The sequence below is a fragment of the Trachurus japonicus genome, chromosome 12 (genome assembly GCF_045865225.1).
Source record: "Trachurus japonicus isolate A0001 chromosome 12, Traja_1.0".
NCBI classification, from domain to species: Eukaryota; Metazoa; Chordata; class Actinopteri; order Carangiformes; family Carangidae; genus Trachurus; species Trachurus japonicus.
In genome coordinates, this window is record NC_140918.1 from 19837811 (window position 1) to 19857635 (window position 19825).

General features: G+C 40.7%; 1 protein-coding gene across 1 annotated transcript in view; it reads right to left on the reverse strand.

The window, feature by feature from the left end:
- LOC146977500 (transmembrane protein 132C) overlaps nucleotides 1–19825 on the reverse strand; it is a 146647-nt gene that overhangs the window by 44818 nt on the left and 82004 nt on the right. The window contains exon 3 of the mRNA XM_085793801.1: nucleotides 17438–17581. Within this exon, the coding sequence (XP_085649927.1) occupies nucleotides 17438–17581 (144 nt within the window). The remainder of the gene's footprint in view (nucleotides 1–17437; nucleotides 17582–19825) is intronic.

A 19825-nucleotide genomic window follows, 5' to 3' on the forward strand; every position in this document is an offset into this window, starting at 1 on the left:
TTATGGGGCGATAAACATTGACACATGACAGACAGATAATGAAAGAGATCATAAAGCGAAACCATGTCAAGAGGCAGATGAAACGTAGAATAACCAATTTATGTATGCAGGAGATTTCCCCCAGGATCTATCAAACCCTCCTCACCATCCCCATGTCCCTGTCTGCGCAGATTAGTTTGCTTGCACAGTGGGCCCGCAGAGTGCAAAAGGGTTGGGGGGCAGAGGGTAAGAAAACTGAAGGAGAAATATTGCAGTTCTTCCAAATTGCCTTTTTGGTCTGCCTCTCCTCCGATATTTTCTGAAATGACCTCCCTCTGTTTTGTTCTCCTCCTTCCCTGACCTCTTGTTCTTCCCCTCTCCTCTGCTCCCTCTCCCTGTCCTCCTCTCTCCCTGCTCGCCTCCTGACCAGTCCTCTCCTCTTTCTTAACCCATCTTGCCTTTCTCAACTGCCTGCTAGTCTCTTCTCCGTTTTTTTTTTTCTTTCCTGTGCCACATTTTTCCCATATTCCTCTCAAACGGTGTGTGAAATGAGAGGATTCGGGCTTCCTGCATGAAACAGATGTGGCTCCATGCATCAACCAATCAAAAGGCAGCGTCGCCACTCTGTAGCACATCGTAGCAAAAGCCAATCAGAGCTGAAAAAGCAGCCGAGGAAACACATCTCGCATCTACCAGGAAATTGGAGATATAAACATGGTGCTCTACGGTGTGCTCATCTATATGAGTTGAATCCAAGTCTGTGTTGAAGCAATAACACTCTTCTTCCTCTTCTCTCCTTTCTTTTGTTTTAGCAATGTGACCAACATACTGTAGGATTTCATGTCATTTAAATTCCTCACACTCTCACAACAACAATTTTCAAAAAAGAAGTGTGAAAAATGTAGCAATATTTTCCATCAGCATACTGTTTCAGAAATACTCTGCTTATCACATAGCAACAGGGTGCAAGGAAATGTATGTAAATTGATTTTGAGAAAAAAAAAACATACACACACACACACACACACACATATCAAGGGACAGTTCAACTGTCTCATCAAAATGTAAAACTCACAAATAAAGGGTAAAAACTTTATCCGCCAGACACGTTTCACAAACAATCCTGTCTTACAAAAATGACTCTGTGTAATTTTTCCTATTCATAAACATAGTTGAGATGTTTTTTACTGGCTTTATTTGAATGATGTTCTCTGACAGTAGCCTACATTTTATATACTGTAACTTCCTTTTGGCAACATGAGTAACATTTTATTCTGTGCTAGAATCTGGTTTAACATCACCTGCTGAACATCATAATTCCAGCATTGGCACTAGACTGTTTTCAGTTTATTGTGGAAGTACAGCCTCACACAGTCTTTTTCACGGCTGTGGAGTCTGAATTTTGTAATGATTGTGTGGTTACCGTAAAATAGTCTCTTGACTTGAAGCACAAGATAGAACAATATTTCCTATAAACTTCAATGTTTCCTTAAAGGTCCCATATCATGTAAAGTGATAATTAGATGTCTTGATTATACAGCAGCTCCAGGTTCCATATTAATAGTACAAAAGAAATAAAGTATCAAAGCGCTCAGTCCACAGAGAAATGCACACAGCTTGTGATCAGAACGAGCTGTCAGGACTTCTGTAACTTTGTGATGTCACAACAAAGCAGCCACTGCTCTCACAGCCCACATGGTCCCACCATCAAACCTCGCAGGATTTGGTTTGATTCTTTAGAAAACAGTTAGCCAGAGCCTCATGTTTTAGCCTATAGAGCTCCATGAAGCCAGAAATGAGAACTGAAACTAAACCCAGATGTTTTTTTGTCTATTAAAAGAAGAGAAACTTTTCCTTATATCAACAAAAACATTGTGTGTATAATATGGGACCTTTAACCACAACCAAGCGTTTATGTGCCAAAACCTTCTGCGCTTTGTGCCTAACTATCTCGTCTGTGTTATATCTATTAATTAAATCCAGTTTTATCTGTGTAGCGCCAACCCTAAGACGTTTCAAAGATCAGGATCAAGACCTCACAATATAATGGAGAGAAACCAACAGTTCCCACAATGAGTGAGCTATTGGCAACACTGGAGAGGAAATGTTTGCTGTTACACTTGTTTAAAGACTGGTATCCCTTGTATGGTGTCACTGATGTGCTGTTAAATTTTGCACACAATTGAAGACAGGTGGCAGGTAAAGATGCTTTTTAAAGAAAACACAGGTGAGGCAAATGCAGCCTTTTAAAACCCTTTGAAAACAAGCCTTCCCCTCAGAGTCAGCTGCACTTTACTGGGAGATTAAAGACTGTGTGCAGGTGAGCGAAATCTCTGCGAAATGAGATTTTGAGAAATCGACTTCTTCCCGTCTATCTAGATATGTCATTTTTTTAAACGAGTGGAACACTTGACGGTTTAGGTGTTTGCAGACCACACGTCCGCTTGGGAGCTGCCACCGCCGCCGCCTTTTAACTGCTGGCCACTAAACTGCTTTCACGGACCGGCCGGCAGTTACGAGCCACGCTTAAGACAGTGAATACAATACTACACAATCAGTCGATGCATAAACGCCACCTCCAATTCCCTTATTGATTTCTGTGAGCTGTAGGAGTGTTAGGAAGATTCTCCAGAGGGCTATGATGCTCATCCTCTTATCCCGGACAATAAGATCAACTCAGTGTGACTGGCTAATCTCCCCTTGGAGTTTAAACTCTCCACCAGAAATGACACTTCTTCTTTTCCTTGTTATATACACACAGATGACAAGGGATTAGATTAAGTTGTCCTTTCCATTATTTGCTGCCTGCTACTGTTAAATCTCACGATGTGCATGATTTTTTAAGGCTTTGCGTGTTGCGGTCTGAGGGTTATCTACTGTATTTGATCGCACTTGCTGGGGTTTTCTGGGGTTATACTTCCATCTTTTCATCTCACTTTTTTGCTCTTGGCTTACAGCTCCCCTTCTTTTATATACCCCCATCTCTTTTTTGTGATTTTTCCCTCCTGTTTTTAGTCAATAATGTATTTCTCAATGTGCCATACGTTGTGGGAACAGAGCAAATTTGCCATGTACTCATTACTGCCTTACCCATTTCACTTGCCTTGTCCCCTCTGCTCTAAAGGGAGGGCAGCAAATGTATTCGGTTATACGTACTGTACAGTAACATCTACACAGCAAGGCCAAACAGAAATTTTAAATTAATGAAAAGAAGTCATTTTACCCCCTCATACCTTCGGTGTTTTTGTGCACAACCCCGATCTGTGGAGTCTGGGCAGAATGATCATTTTGAATAGGTGCATACCTCCAAGTCATTATAACTTCTGGCTTTGGAGAGCTTTTTGAATCATTTTAAATTTTAAGACTTCAGTGTTTACTTTTGTAGAAGGGTCTTGCCATTTCACATTTATTCTGCATTAGCAATGCAGGATTATCCAACTAATTCCTTCGGGGGGTGTCATGGTGAAAAAAAATAAAAAAGACAGATTGAGGAGCAAGCTGAATATGGCAAATGCAGCCTGACATGTGGCAAAAACCGTGGCTGAATATTAGAACCAATGAGATGCAGATCCTCTCGTGGCCTCTAGCCGTGGGCGTCGGAGTGTGATCCTCACTATGTTGAAGTTGTAGTGAAATCTTGGCAGCAGTTTTGAATATTGTTGTCGACAATAGTGTGGCGTGTTTTTTTGGGGAGGTGCCTGTTTACTTTCCCATCCTGTTACACTCAAACAAGGTCCCAACCCAAATTACAACTTTCTGCCTTCAAACTGCCAAAATGCTGAGTCAAACCCCACACTATGAGTTCACAAACACTCTGTCCATATTTTCCAACAGTCTGTGGAAAATACGTCATCACAATCAACATACCTAATCACAAATAACATTCATACACACTGGAGAGCACAATGTGTGTGAGGGTGGGGGATATATACGAACAAGTGAGATATGACAACATAACACTGCATGTTAATGAATCATTGCTAGTTACATGCTAATGTAATAAGCCCTCTGGCTATCATGTAAATCAGGAGGCTGTAGGGACTTGTGCTGTGAGGAAAGTATTGTAGCACACTTACTGTGAGCTTGTATTGCACACAGATACTACTGGTATCCCTGTTTTACCTGCAGTAACCCTGCCTAATGAGAATTTTCAATTACTGTAGCCTCCATGATTTTTTTTATTTCCGGGTTTTCATACTGGTGTAGTTCACTGCTTCTGAAAAGAAGATCATGTATCATGTATATATTATTGCATTTGACATTTGACCTAATTAGCCAGTCTTCTTTCACACAAATTTCTGTTGCCAGAATCTTGTTGTTGAGGTCTTATCCTGATGTCCTTGACATTAAAAACACTTCCTTTACTGTAAGATTTGGCAGGTAACAGCAAATTTTTCATGTTCAAAGGGAAAAAAAGAATTTACCAATTTTCTGTAAAAATGAATAAAATCTGACCCCAGCATACCACAAAAGAGTTGATTAAAAAAGAGCTCTTCGTTTTTACAAATTCAGAAAAAATCACATTGAATGATTATCTTGATTTGCTATATTCAGATTACAAATGGTGCCGTCTGTTGTGCCCTTGCTGTAGTGCTCTGTACCTTTGAGTTTTTACTGTTTGTATAACACTTCCAGTGAGGTCCCTGTTCCTCTTTCATTCAGGTTAGGGGCTGTCAGTACTTGCACTCATGCATTGTGGGTTATTTTATGATGCTAATGGGTCATTGTTAGACTGTTTTTTTGTACGTATCTCAGTCTTTGTTTTACTTGTTTCACCGTTTCTGGCAGAGCAAATCAATATAACAGCAGCACTTATTTTCCTCAGAGATCGATTCTGCGGTGTTGTTCTTTTTTTTTTTTTTATTCATTACACTTGTATCACCACAAAATAAAATTGAAGTGCATTTTTTGTCTCTAAATTGTCACTAACTGGACTACATAATAAGAAGGCTGGTGGTGTAGAAATCGTTCCACATCATTAAAATCTGCCTCACATTATTGTAACCTGTGGTGACACCTGCGTGATTACTGCCAACAGATCTACATATCTGAGTCTAGTCACACAAATAACTATAAAAAAAGGCAATAAACCTGCATGCATGTGCACGCCCCAACACAATTCTAAAACAAACAAACAAAGCTGTCCCTCACTGAGTTTATTAAATTAGTGTATCTGGACGGGGTTAATAAGAAAGACGACCCTACCGATGACCCATCGCTGACCTGCAGCCTCACCACTGCTCCCTCGGCTCATTAATCTGTCAAGCAAACGTAGCCCTCTTCTCCTCACCCTTGGGATGAGACTAGGATTTGATGAGAGATGGAGAGGCGCACAGAGTCTTATTTTGCCATCCCTTACATTTCTCTCCATCTGGTGTTAAAGACAGTTGAGCAAACAAACTTTCTATGATGTCAGCCCTGTGGTTTATCTCCACTCTTCACCCAGTACAAACACAGATACACACACACACAAACACAAACATGCACTCAATACTGAAGTCCAAACAATATGTTGAAGACATCACCGCCAGATTCCATTAACACCTGTACGATTTTGTGAAAAATATCCCAGTTTAGTTTGGATCCTAATATTAACCTCACCTCACATGGTGTGTTTAAATTGTTGGTGTAGAAATCCCATAACAAGTTCTTGCAGTACCTCAAATATAAAGTACACCTCAAAGCGAGCTCTAAAGCATTAACAGGGGCCAAGGATTCAGCGGATGATTTATTAGAAGATGAAGTGGATCAGAGGGTCTGAGCCCAGGGTCCCAAGGCCAATAGACCTGCCTTATCAAACACCAGCAGGCTTCGTGGCCAATCTCCAGCATGTCTGTGGGCAACTCCCCACCAGTGCTGGCTATGGTTGCTGATAAAAGTCAGATTAACTACAGAGCTTTGTTAGGAGGAGAGGAGACTTTGCTTTACTTTTACTTCAAATGTATTAATATGCTTAATTCCTAAATAAAACTTAAAGAAATGATAAAAGCTTTTTTTTTTTTTTTAACTGTGCTATACAGGATAAAGCACATGGGAGCGTTGGGACTGCTTTGACACAAACCTTTATGGCCGGCTTCCATATCTGATTGTGCGTTTCTGTTTACTTACTGCTCGCTTGACAACATCGGCAGACCACTTATGAATGTGACCCCAAAACACAACAGTAAAGAAAACCAACCAAACAAACAAAAAAACAAAAACACCACCAAATCGCAACAGACTGACATGATAGATAAGAGAAGACGTTAACCTCCTGGTTGGTGTCCAGCTGATTTCATTACGTCAGCGCCTTTGGCTGGTTTACCTGGATTAGCTGCAGGGTGAAGGCCAGATTCACCGTCCAGAGGGCTCAATCAAGGATGTTTTACTTCACACAGGCAGATATGCTAGTTCATCGATAACATGCAGGTCAAGGATATGATAAGAATCCACAGTAAATGTCTAATTCATGTCTCCAGTTGTTAAGGGAGAAGGTTAGATGGAGGAGAAGGCAGAGCATCTCTCTGAGTCGGGGAGGATGTGGTATAAATCATCCCCCCCGAGATCACATTCATTACATTTCATGAGTGACATCATGTGCATTTTGATTTCCATTAATGATGACGGGTTGGAGGGAATGAATAATATTTGTGTCTTTATTTTGATCATATTAGAGCCAGGGGGGGGTACTTCCTTTATGGAGCCTTTATGATTGAATAAAGCACGAGAAGCCCCAGCAACACATAAGACTCACATGCCACTCATGCAAATTAAATTACGGGCGATCAATACTGCAGATCCATCTAACGATCACATAGTTGCCTGTCTTGGACCGCTGTAGAAATGTTTTCTAATATAAGGGAGGCAGCGAGAACGCATTTCACCAATGCATTAGTGGCCCTACGGGTAAACACACTAAAATAAGATGTCTAGATGATTGCTTTAAAGGATTACAGAGTGGATTCAAATATTTTTCATACCAAATAGTATGCTACCCACACCTGTGATAAGCCAATTGAAGAAAACAGTAGTTCACAAACATACAAATTAGACCACCTGGGAGGGTAATTGCTTCTCCTCACCTATCCATCATCTGTAACATTGTACTTTCAAAAGACTATTGAAACATTCAAGGACATGCAGGAAAATACATTCACAGACACACACACACACACACACACACACACACACACACACACACACACACACACACACACACACACACACAGACCTGCAAATATGTATGAATGTATTTATCTTTTTTCTTTCTTACTTCACATACCGTCTGAATCTCTCCATTTTGTCTGCTAGAGTGCATTGTTTTGAAGCAGTGTTGTTAATTAAGCCGGTTATAACATGAACTAATCACAGCTGCCATGCTCTTCAAGGCCCGAACTAATGGTAGTCCATTCTTTAATTTCCCTCTTAATCAAATACACATAAAAAAGGTGCATCAGTGGGCGCACACACGCACACATACACACACACACACTCACGAAGGCGGCAGAAGTCGGGTCATTAACATCCATGCATTTCACTGATGCATGGAGAGTTCCTCCATCGGAATCAGATTGCACTGACGGGACCTTTGATTTAACTCAGGTTGTAAATGCAGTCCCAGTGGCCTGGCCGTGCTCCGGCCATTGATTGTATGTGTTCATTCCCTATGTGAGCTAAGCTTGGTGCAATCAGAAAGAACAGCACAAGGCCCTCTGACCTCTTCCCTGTGAAGTGAGGAGGAATGAATATTGAACTTCTTTCTCATTCAATTTTCACTCATCATTGTTCTGTCAGTTACTCCGGCTCCTAACGACTCTCCAGCATGGAGTAAAGCTGCCTTATAGACACATTTTCACTAACCCAAACAATGGACATTTGCATGGACTCACAGTTCATGAGGTGTAGTTAAATGTCAGCACCGAATGAACAAACCATTATCTATTATGTCCACACTGTAGCTCTGCAGGCAAATTCAAATACCAAAAATTCCCCCATTACCCAACTGGCTACCATATGGAATATAATCATTATATCCAGTATAGGATGACACCATTGCTCATAATAACAAATGCCTGTGTGAGTGACAAATTTCTACCATTTTCTAATGACAGGATTTCCATAAGAGAAGCCTCATAATAACTGTCTTGCATTTCATATGAAGGGTGGAGAGAGTGAGAGAACCTGTCATGGAGATGGGGCGAAGAAGTGATGAGAGCAGGAAAAGATTGCACCCCATACAAGGCTTCGGGCTATTATTACCATATCAAGAGAACAATCAATCAAATTGGGTTAAAATGTACATGCTGTTTCAGAGCCACTTAGACATGCATAATGAGATCATGAATGCAGCACGGCTTCCGTATGTAGCGCAGAGAGGGGCTGTTCCACTGCCGGGGCCCCAGGTAACCTATGTGTGATTGAACGCAGCATGTAATAAAGGGACCAACATACCCTCATGTGTTTGTAATAGTGAATGTTGTTGTTCACGTTCAGATTCTGGCTGTAAAACCCTGCCGGATGAATTGAAACATGATTGAACTTTATTGTTTCCATTTTAGCCGAGATATGGTCGTCGGAATTATTATCACTACATATCTTCCAATATAGATTTACATAGAAGATGTATGCGAACTGAAACAGATGTTCAAACAATGAGCTGTGCTTGTGCCTGATGTGCTTGTGTTTTACAACAAGCAGCTTTGTTCATGTGGTTTGCCTTTTATTCTTTGTGTCAATATGTAGCACTACAAAGTGTATCTGCTGGGTCTAGGGACTACCCCGGTCATCAGCAGAATGTTTGATTGTGCACATCATAAACATGATTTAACATGGTGACACGCTCAGCCGTTACTTTATTGTTTGCTCGAAAATTGCTGCACCATCATAGATAAGTAGTATTGCTTTAAAACATTTCCATTGCATCCGCCTCTGACCTCACTTCCTGCACCATTCATGGGCTTATTTAATTCCTAAGGAGGACATGCAAGGGCCTAGTTTCTGCTGGGGATGACAGAGACCCTCGGTTTTCAAAATCCTATTTTTTCCTTCAGTTTTATTTCTTCAGCTTGAAGGAGCATTGTTCTCTTCGTGTTCAGCTTCCATAGGCGAGGTGAAAAGAGATCAGCAAAAGATCAGAAGATCTAAAAATGTTGATACACTTACCTGACTTCACTTATTACCTTGTGCACTGGGCACTGACCTTAAAAAGCAGCAGTGAGTGGTGCATTCAGGATGTTAGGGTTATATTCAACATGCTGTTGTGGCTGTTTACAGCCTGAAAGAAAATACCTGCAGACATAACAGCAGAAAATGTCATGTCAACTTTGTCCAACCTAACGACAGGTCACTTTTGTCGACCCTCTGTGACCTTTGTCAGCAAGGTTTTAAAAGTCGAGCTGATAGATCGCTCTCAGATGGGTTAGATTAAGGTGTGTAGATGTCTCACTTAGGTTCAAGGAATATTTGTTTTTTGCATTGAAATACAAGTGAAGATTTAAGGTTGTAGAATGGTCATGGAGATGAAACAACAAGTACTGGTTTCAAACAGGCCTACAAAAACCTTGTGTTGACCCACCCATTTCCTCCTGAGCTTGACTTTGTTACTGGCTCTTTGTACAAACGTCCTTCTTTTCCTGTGCCATACTTATCACAGCCACTAGAGGTTGCCTAACAACGTAAAGCAACAGACAGACAGTCTTGTTTGGGAAAAAAAAGACTTGAATTGAATATTTGTACTTCATGCTCTTTGTAGTAGATATACAATTACAGCACTATCTATTGGGAAGTGTTAGACATCTAGAAGCATCAACAAATACATTTACATAGCAGTTTCTATCTCCCCCTTCCCCAACTCTGAAACTAAACCCATTCCACACAGCCAGCAACTAAAGAGCACAGGAATACATGAAAGGCGTGTGTAGTTGAAAGCAAGGACATTTAATATCCATTCATCCATCCATCTAACCAACCAACCAACCAACCATCCGTCCATCAGATGTTGAGAGCTGTCAACCTTTTGGTGTCTCAAGCTGAAAAGTCAAGAGATCAAAAAAATAATTGGGGTTCATTCATCTAGGGAACATTAATGTCTCTACAAAATTTATGACAGTTCATCCAATAGTGGCTAAAATACGACAACAACCTACTGACAGCCCCAACACTGCCATTCCTAAAAAGAGAAAAACTATTCAAATTTTTTTTTTTGTTTTTTTTTTTGAATTCCAGTCTGCTCAGAATCATTGATCTGGACAGCAGTAACATGATGAGATCCTATCATTGTTATGGGTTTCAGCTGGAAGTTGATAAATGATAGTGTTGAGTTATAGCCCAGCCCTAAGGAACACAACTGTTTACACACCTCAGCAGGTAATCTCACATAACAATAAAAGAGGATGTATGGTGCACTTGAAGGAAATGTTGCACAGCGCTATAACAATGCTTAGCAGAGGCATTCTTATCTAACTAGAATCTTTATGGACTATTTATATGGGAATTGCAGCTTTCTTCTTTCCAGAGCACACAGCAGAGTATATGCTAATCATCTCAGTCTAAAACAAGCGTGGGGTTTCCATTCCCCTCATTGATGCATGCTTCCTCTGTTTCACTGAAAGACCCTCAGAGAGACTCATGTCACCTCCCTCAGCAGATGGCTGGGGCAAACGCAGAGTGACAAGCCTCGATTTCACTGATGCTTAAAACATGATTTCACCTACTGCTGGAAAACAATTTGAATCTTTAACCTATTTTCGCACCGGGACTTGCACACTGAGCAGCCTTTCCTCATCAAAGGCACAGCAGAGACTCTCAGAGACTCTTCATGTAACTTCTATGTAAGATTTATTTATTTATTTAAATCCTATGCTTAAAATAAATTTCACCGCGGCTGCAATAAGTGGAAACATGATGAAACACGCACTGGAAAGCATATATTGTTGGTTCAAGCTCAGCGCCATTTATCTGTGCTGTGGTGTCACTCAGATGCAACTCTATGGGTGGTGGTGTTTTTTAGATAAGCAGCCCCGGGAACTTTGCTCCACATGGCTTTGCATCATTGTGTAGTTGTTGTAAGGCTGTCTTGTCAGTCTTGTAGAGTAAGCCTGACTCCTACTCGTTCTCAGCGGGTGTCCTCTCTAGCAACAGCAGACAAATTGACTATGGTGGCATGTATCATGATCTCGTAGACTTTGAAGGTGAAAAGATGCCGAGGGGAGGTTTTCTTTTTCTGTTCATTTGTTTGTTTGTTTGTTTGGGTGTGTGTGAGTGAGTGCGTCAGACAACACACAGATGGCTCTCATTTAATATTTACAGTAAGAAAAACACTTATTGAATATTTCATTGTATGCATAGACTCTTTCAGACATGCAGGTGATTATAGAAGTGTGGTGGAAGTTTTACATCTTGTGCCTCATTAAGCATCCTTTCTGCACAAGTCAAGGTTAGTGCTCAATACTGTAGTGGGTTTGTTGCACTTATACTTGTGGCACAAGACTCGATTAAATACAACCAAGTTAATGGAGAGGCTGCATTAGCACAAGGTTAATTTAACAAAGTCTTGCTCAGGCTAAAATTGCTGCAATAAAATAATCACTTATAGGAAATTAAACGATTTTAATAAACCATGAATTGTTGTGAACGGACAAACTTAAGGTGATGGCCATCATTACTACATCAGTGCGGCTCACTAAACTTAAAACTTTCGAACTTGCCAGCAGCTCACAGTTTGATTATCCAGCAAAAAATTCAGCATGCAAGCAAGGAAAGGGGAAGGCTGGACGTGACCGTAATCACAACCTATCTGTCTTGTAATTTTTTTATTATGCTTGGCTGCTTTCATAATATTGAATATAGAATTCTACTGCCTGTCTAATAAATGATGAAATTGATGAGGAAATGTAGGGAGCTCACCAGAGAGAAGCATTGATGAGAGTTCTCTGCAGCTACAGAGGTCATAATTAAGTCTTGATATTAGAGCTGTAACAGTTAATCAATGGATTGATTAATCTATCAGTTAAAAAGGAATTTGAAACTCTTTTGTTTCCAATTCTCATTGTTTCATTCACTTTTAAAAGGAAAACAACAACAAAAACTCCTGAGAGTTTTTTCTTTTTTTTGATAGTAAACTGAATCTGTTTAGCTTTGGTCTGATCATAAACTACCAATGACCAATCACAAAATAGAATAAGGGATTTGAAGACACCAGCTTATAATGAACAAATCAATCGAGAGAATGTTCTGCAAATTCATTTGAATAACACCAAAAACATTATTAATCTTATTAATAAAGATTAATAATATCATTTTATCAAAAAGATTAAATCAGTAATGTCAAGGGATTGAGAAAGGCCCTTTGTTTGTCAAATACTTTATTGCTTGTGTCTCTGTGCATGTGTTAATTTGAGAGAGTGGAAGCAGATTAAGAAATGTTGGCCCTTAAATTCTGTTTACTTTAATTAGTTGTTAGATGCCATGCCTCACATCCTGCGATTGCAAATCGAACTCCCATCGCAATTTGGACAAGCTACCGGTTGACATGGAGAACGTAGGGCCACAGAGCCGCTGCCGCTGTAACAAAACCTTCATTTGCTTCCTTTTCTCAACTCTTCCCCTCAGTCAAATGGGAACTCCGAATTGTGTTAGCTTCTATTAAAAAAAGAAATAAAGGAGCCAGAAGCATCTTGAGCACCTGACGTGCATGGCTGATGACTTTCTTTTTGATTTTGCAATGTGATTACCCTTTAGCAACAACTCCATTTACATGGAGAACCCACCCACTACACTCGCTTCGACATGGCAGACACAGGGTGCATGTGTATGTGATTCCCAAGTATGCGTGTTGCATTCCCATGCTTAATTAAGCCAACAGCTGATGGGGATTTTGAATTCAATAGCACTTGCGGAAGAAAAGTGAATATGAATTAGCTTGATTGTACTGAAAAGCATTCTCTCCCTCCATGGTAACAGAGTGCTGTGAGGGCTGTCTGGTGAAGGACACCTCTTAGCATTGAAGTGTCCTAATACATCTTCATAACAGAGCAGACAGAATTGTCTTGATGACCACTGTGCCACTTTGATCTTGCATCAGTCAGCTTTATTACAGCCTGGAGACTTGAACGGACATGCAGACAGTAACCTATCTGTGGCTAAATCTGCTCAACATGGACTGGTGATAAGAGGTGCTATGTGTTTTCTTTTCTTTGATGTTTTATAAAACTGTGTTCAGTGCATTGTTCACAAGAGGAAGACACGCCATCTGTTGAGAGCGGGGGCCGTGGTGCGCCGTGGTCGCTCGCTGCACACAGCACACAGCACACAGCATGCTGCCAAATAGCCTCAATTTGGAAGAACCTGAATTATTTTCTGCTGTCAAGGCACCAAAGGACGATGCTGCTATGTTGATGAGATATTTTTAGGAAAGTTCACTTTAAGTGCATCTCAGTCTAGGATTTCCTTAGAATATTTAGTAACCAACTTTGCAGTCCTTTCTGATTGCATAATTGTTACAGAAAAATGCAACATGAAATGAATTCATGCAAATGTCCAACTAGTTCAACTTGGTACATTTCTCAACCATAGTAACGTAAGGAAACAAATTCAACACCATAAACAAAACTGAAATTTGGAGCTCCTCATTGAAAAAGTGGAACTTAGGAAAAAAGACTCCAGTACTCTCGCATTAGAGCAAGAGCTTGACTAAGAGTCTTTGAAAAATACAATTATACAAAGTAAATTTACAGGTTGAAATTGAAAAGTTCTTGGTAAAATAAAAATACAAAAAAAAGTCCCAATAAACCTGCCACAGATTAGTTAAATTAAATTAAAACAATAAGAGATTCTTATTCCATAAAAAAACACTCTGCTGATCTGTAGTGTTTGCTTTGTTGTGTGGATGAAACAAAATCAAGTATGACTGTAAATGAAGTAGATCATCAAAGCCCTCTTGTTGCAGCAGCTTGTGCATCTTGACTTTTTTCAGTAAGCTATATAGCTAATTGGGAAAGTCAAGTAGCAGATATACTTTCATTTCACATGTTTTCATGTCCAAGGCTTTTTCACGTTCAACTCTCGGCTGCCACTTTATTTTAAGCACATGGTAAAAAACATGCAGCCTAATTTGTAGTACAAAATGTGTGTGTCTGTGCAGTTTTATAGTTCTACAACTGTCCCCCAAGTCTCTGTGTATAGATGATGCATGTCTCCTGTGATTGGCTGATAGAAGTTTAGACATCAAGCCTGTGTCAGTGCCTCTGCCCCCTGATGGCTCCACCTTTGGCTATAAAATCTTTCTACGTACTGTAGAGTCAGAGGAGACCTGCCCCTCTCCTGCTGTTTGTCTTCCTGGTTCTGGCAGTGATGCTGTTTTAATGGATGGTAAAGTGAGCTTCAGTTGACATGAGGAGACATTTAATGTTTTAGGGCACCTATCGTTTCACACTCCTTGGCTTACATCTCCACATATTTCACATATTACCCCCATTGAAATTCTGGCTAATGAAGATCTTTTACCACTTAACCTGACTGATGGGAAATGTTACCCACGGGACAGCAGCTGAATAAAAAGACTCCCCAAGTATGGATCTATTACTGGTGAATAGGGGGAAGTGTGTCAAAAGGGAAATCCTCGCAGGTACCTGGGCGATAAAAGATTAAAATAATTTGGGAGATTACTTTCAAGGCCTTCAGACAAAATCCAAAAAATCCAAGTAAGCGCACCTTTATATTATTCACCCTCCTTATTGTACAATGTCTGAAAAATATATCTGCAAAGAATCGACAGAGCCCACCGGCTGAGCCGTACATGATGAGACTGGGCTCCTCTCACAACTCTTTGTTTTGGTATAAGTGAAACAGGATTTTGCAACCACTTATTAATCTCTAACAACTAATTCAAAAAAACTATTTCTCTGGCCTAGAAAAAGTCAAGAAAGCTTTTTTATTGTTGTTGTTCTGTATTGTAAATCAGAAGCACAAAAACTAATGAAAGCTCAAGAAAGCTCAAACCACAGGGTCACAGCAGGTGTTGCATTATCATTTCAATACTTCAAGGTGGTCTTTTGTCGAGCACAGAGCTGCGGAGATTCAACATGTATGACCTTGATTTGATCAGTCCTGTATAATTCAAAGTCTTCTCTTCTCAGCGGGGCTGTGAAAGAGATGCATGTAAATGATAGATGAGTCGTCATTCATCACTGTCGTCACCTTGACACCGGGGAGGAAATAACAGCCCAGCTGGGGTGTGTCACTTCCCGTGTGCGGCTACTTTGTCTTCGCCTGAAACCATTTAGCTACCGAGTTGAATGTCAAATACGGACGCAGTTATTATTCAGTATTGGACAAACTGTTATGTAAGCGGCAATTATGCACACATGAGCACATATGCTGTACATGCTTCAAATTGCTTTGTCATGATTAGAGAGTTGCAGATGTTTCTTGTGCTTCCTGATTCCTTTATTTTTTAAACTCTAGATTCAGCAGCGTTAGAGCTGGAAATTCTCATATTATACATGACTTTATATAAGTGTCTCAAACTTGTGATACATTACGCTACACTTTCTGCCCTCACTTATACCCAAAGGATGACTTAGTGGCTTTGGTATTTCAGTCTATAAACTACTGTACATATTAGGTGTACTCTGTGCCTCACATTACTGCCAAACATTTTCAAAGCATACTGCACCTCAGGCTTAGATGGATTTCCTGCCTTTTCGAGCAGCCTTTTCATTTTTTTATTCTTTTTATTTTTTTTACAGTAGATATTTCATTTCTTTCTGGTATGAAAAACAACTTGCTTTAGATGTTTAATGCTCCATAGTAAAGAATTGTCTCAATTTTTATGTCAACATTTATTCAGTAATGCAGTTATATGCCACTGGACTCTTTTCTGAACCCTGCTGCTATTCAAAGTCTCCCTGTCAACACAGTTTTGGGTGTCAGCTATTGAATACCCTCCTCTGTGATGAAACAAACAACCAACAACCAATCGTCTTTTCACAAAATACATATAGGCTTATTTTCTTGTCTTTTTATATTTGATTTCTCACAACGTAGCTTATTACTGTAACGGCTCTTGAGTGCCTGGATATTTAAGCATCCTCCGTCATCATGTAAGCATCCTTACACGCATCACCAGTTTTGAAAAAGGTTCCCAACTGCGCTTACCACACCATGATAAAACCCCACAGCGATACACACTCTGATGGATCACCCATCCCAAGCCTCTGCTGGCTGATTTTCTTGCTGCACTGAAATGAAGTGAAATGAATGGCTGTGCAGAAGGTGAAGAATCAGTCTAAAGAGAAATGGTGGTGTGCAATGAAAAATGTTCAGCAGCTGAACATACATGACTTGTGCTTAATAGGATAAAACATGCATAACTGTCAGTAGGGCACTTACTAAGATCTGAAAGCTCGATTTGCGGGACCACACTTTCACTGGCTGCTGTTCTCCTTAAACTAACAATAGTGACACATGTGATTTATATCGGCAGGTCAAATAGTGGGAAAATTCTAATAAGGTGTAACTTAAAATGTATTTAAAACTTTAAGGATCCTTATTTTACATTTAAAGTAACGATTTCAATTGAATTTGATTTAACAGTGGAGTCTTAGGGTGGCATAATTGGTCAGCTAGGTTGACTGTCAGCAAGAGGGTTTGATTTCCGGGGTCTTTCTGGGTGGAGTTTGCATGTTCTCCTTGAACTTGGGTGGTTTCTCCAACAGTCCAAAAACTTGCACATTAGATTGATTGGCATCTCTACATTGCCTGTAGGTGTGAACATAAGTGTGTGTGCATTGTCTCTGTATGTTGACCCTGTTATAGACTGGTGACCCTGCCTTCACCCTATGTCAGCTGGGATTGACTCCAGCAGTCCTCCGACCCTGCACATGCACAGATGGGCTCTATAGCCAGTGGATGGATGAAGAAATTGAACTTTTTTTTTCTTTCTACAGGAACGATTTGTTCTTTTGTTGGACTATTTTCAACCTAAAGAGTCCCACAGTTTGAAACAGCACTGAGGTGTATGTGTAGTTTATGTAATACACTGATAGCTCATGCTGAAGGCAATGAAAGAACAGGTGAGCCAGGGCAACAGTGTGACTTTGTGATGTCTTTTAGTTTGCCGAGCAATAAGCTGTATCAGGCCTCTGGTTTGGTGACAGTAAGAAAAATATAGACTGTTACCAGACTTATCTTTGAAGTGCAACAGAAAGGCAACACTTTGTTCCTTGAACAATACATTTTATTGACTGCACTTGGTCCTGACTGAACACTTGTGTGAATGGCAGAGGCAGGGAGGGAGTGGGTCAGATGCTGAGTCATGTCCTCTTTTATCCACACTCTTTGCAATCGCTCTCCACTGACAGCTGCCCAAGAAATGGACAAGTGTGCTTCTGCTTTCTGGTTGTTCAGCAGAGTGGACCTTTCATAATATTTCATTCCAACACTGATTAATTCTCCAGAAAAAGAGAGGCGGACGACATACCTTTGACTAAAACTGTTGTCCTTCTTCCGACAGTGGAGCGTGACAATTCTGTGACCTTCACTTCTGACATCCTGACTCACCGTCCACAGGACCGGGTTACTGGCTCTGGCTCCCAGGAACGCCACGCCATCCTTCAGCTTGACCCTGAAACACACACATTTGCACAGGTTAGAAGGGGAAATTAATCAGAAATTACAGCCAGAACAGTTCACAAATGTATTTTTAGAGTCTCAAAAACACACATGGTCTCTTTCACTCGTCTTTTTATCCTCACTGACGCACGCAAACATGTCAAAAGAAAGAAAATGAGAAGTTGCTTTAATTGCTCCTCACAGAGGTCACAGAAACTCATTGTCTCACACAGACACTCAACTATGTGATGAACAAAAACATTACATTGGACTGTAACAGATTCATCAAAAATATGATTTAATAATGTAGAAGCATAAAACTAGAGCAAAAACAAAGGAGAAGAAAGTTTGCAGTTGCTAAGTCTGGAGAAAACTACACTTTTCCTGGTTCATGAAAAAAGAAATCTTTCCTACTGAATTGAACGCCATTTTGAGGTGCATACAGTATATAATGACCAAGTGAGGAAGATGGTTTAATTTAGCGTCAGGAAAGTGAATCTGGCAGGTTCAAGCCAAATTATTTCATTAGCAGTGATGCAACATAGCATCAGGACAACAGATGGCATGTTGGCAGAGCTGAAACAAGCGTCAGGGGGTAGCGAGTTCAAATTAACCTCTGTGAAAGTTTGTTTATCACAGTGAGTGTACATATTGAATGAATGAGTAAGCCTGACATAACAAGTCCTGTTGAACATCCTGTAATATCCCAGCATTAAAAGCAGCAGTGAACTCAATTTCAGACTCATGTTCCTCCACACCTAGGGGGTTTTAAAGGACTCTAATCACCACTGCCCCCAATGCCCCCGCCCCACCCTCTTTGACCTCGTATCACTTCCATCACTCGTCGTGGTCACAGTCTATGGGAGGCCATGCCCTCCTCTGCCTCCAGTAGACTGTTGCTCTCCTTCTCCTCTGTCAGATGAAATTACCATGAAGCACATGAGCTTCTCTCAGTACTTCCTTTTCTGACACGACAAACCGCTCTTGTTCAAACCACTGGTACAAATGGGGCAGAATATTTTATGTGGGAGAGGGAGGAAAAAAAAGGAAAGGAGAAGGCAAGAAAACACAGATCTAAAGTAAAACACCTACAGCACAAAAAGGTGAGGGAAAGAAATATTTCTATTCGGTAAAGCACGAATGATGGGTAATTTCCCCCCACATCAAAATAATTGGAGACCGTCCTCATTATGAGACTGTGAACGACTTGTAAAAGATGAAGAAAAAAAAGAGCATTAACATGGGGAAGGGGGGGTGGGGGGGTAATGACATGACAAACCATGCAGCAGTCCTTAGAAGAGCACAGTCATTTCATCTTCCGTGTTCAACCGGTCTTCTTTGATCTTATCCCGGCCGCAGGGCCAGTAATAACTCGCCTCGTGTTGGTCGCTGCTCCTGACGAACCGAGATAAAGGCCACTGGTGTGGTAGATGCAGACAATAACTAGGAGGAGATGACTGATTGCCGTCTGCCCTCCTGTTTCCCAGTTGTCACCTCAGCCACGGCTCAGTAATTACTACAGACTCGCTAGCAGATTCAGCACTGACAGTGGACGGCGGGGGGAACGATAATCACCTAACGGGGACTAAACTATCGCAGTATACTTTATGATGTATTGATCAAACATCAAGTTCCAATTTGAGGGTTGGGAATGCTTTAGGACTCATGATGATGCACAGCAGCTACTTCTCACTCCTCATTTTCTCTTCTTTTCCAAATAAGTCTTGAAAAGTTTTTGTGCTTGCACTAGTGCACAGTAAAAAAGGTGTTTTTTGACAAAGGACAATATTTTTCCATTAATTCTTTCTTTCTTTCTCTTTCTTGTCTTTCTTTCCTTTCATCCTCCTGCTTCATACTCGCTGTATTTCTCTCGCACTCATGCACAACTTGACAGACACACACCCGGGCTGTAACCAACGAGCGAGAGGGCTAAATTAACAAATGGCATTTTGTAAATGAGATTGGTTTGGCTAATATGATTTCTGGTGAGGGAGGACGAGCGGGGGGGTGGGGAGGGGGCAATAAAGGAAAGCAATTTGAAAGAGAGCGCCCCCTTTCACATGCATCAGCACATGAAGCTGCCTCATTAATTCCATGAAACCCTGCATCAGTGGGATGAGTATTTACAGATGAGATGAGGCTCTTCCTGATGGATGCACAGAAATGACACCACTGCATGGCCACTGCCAAATAACATGTCAACACACCTTACACTATGACATGCCTGAATGAAATGCCCTGAGCACATTAATATTAA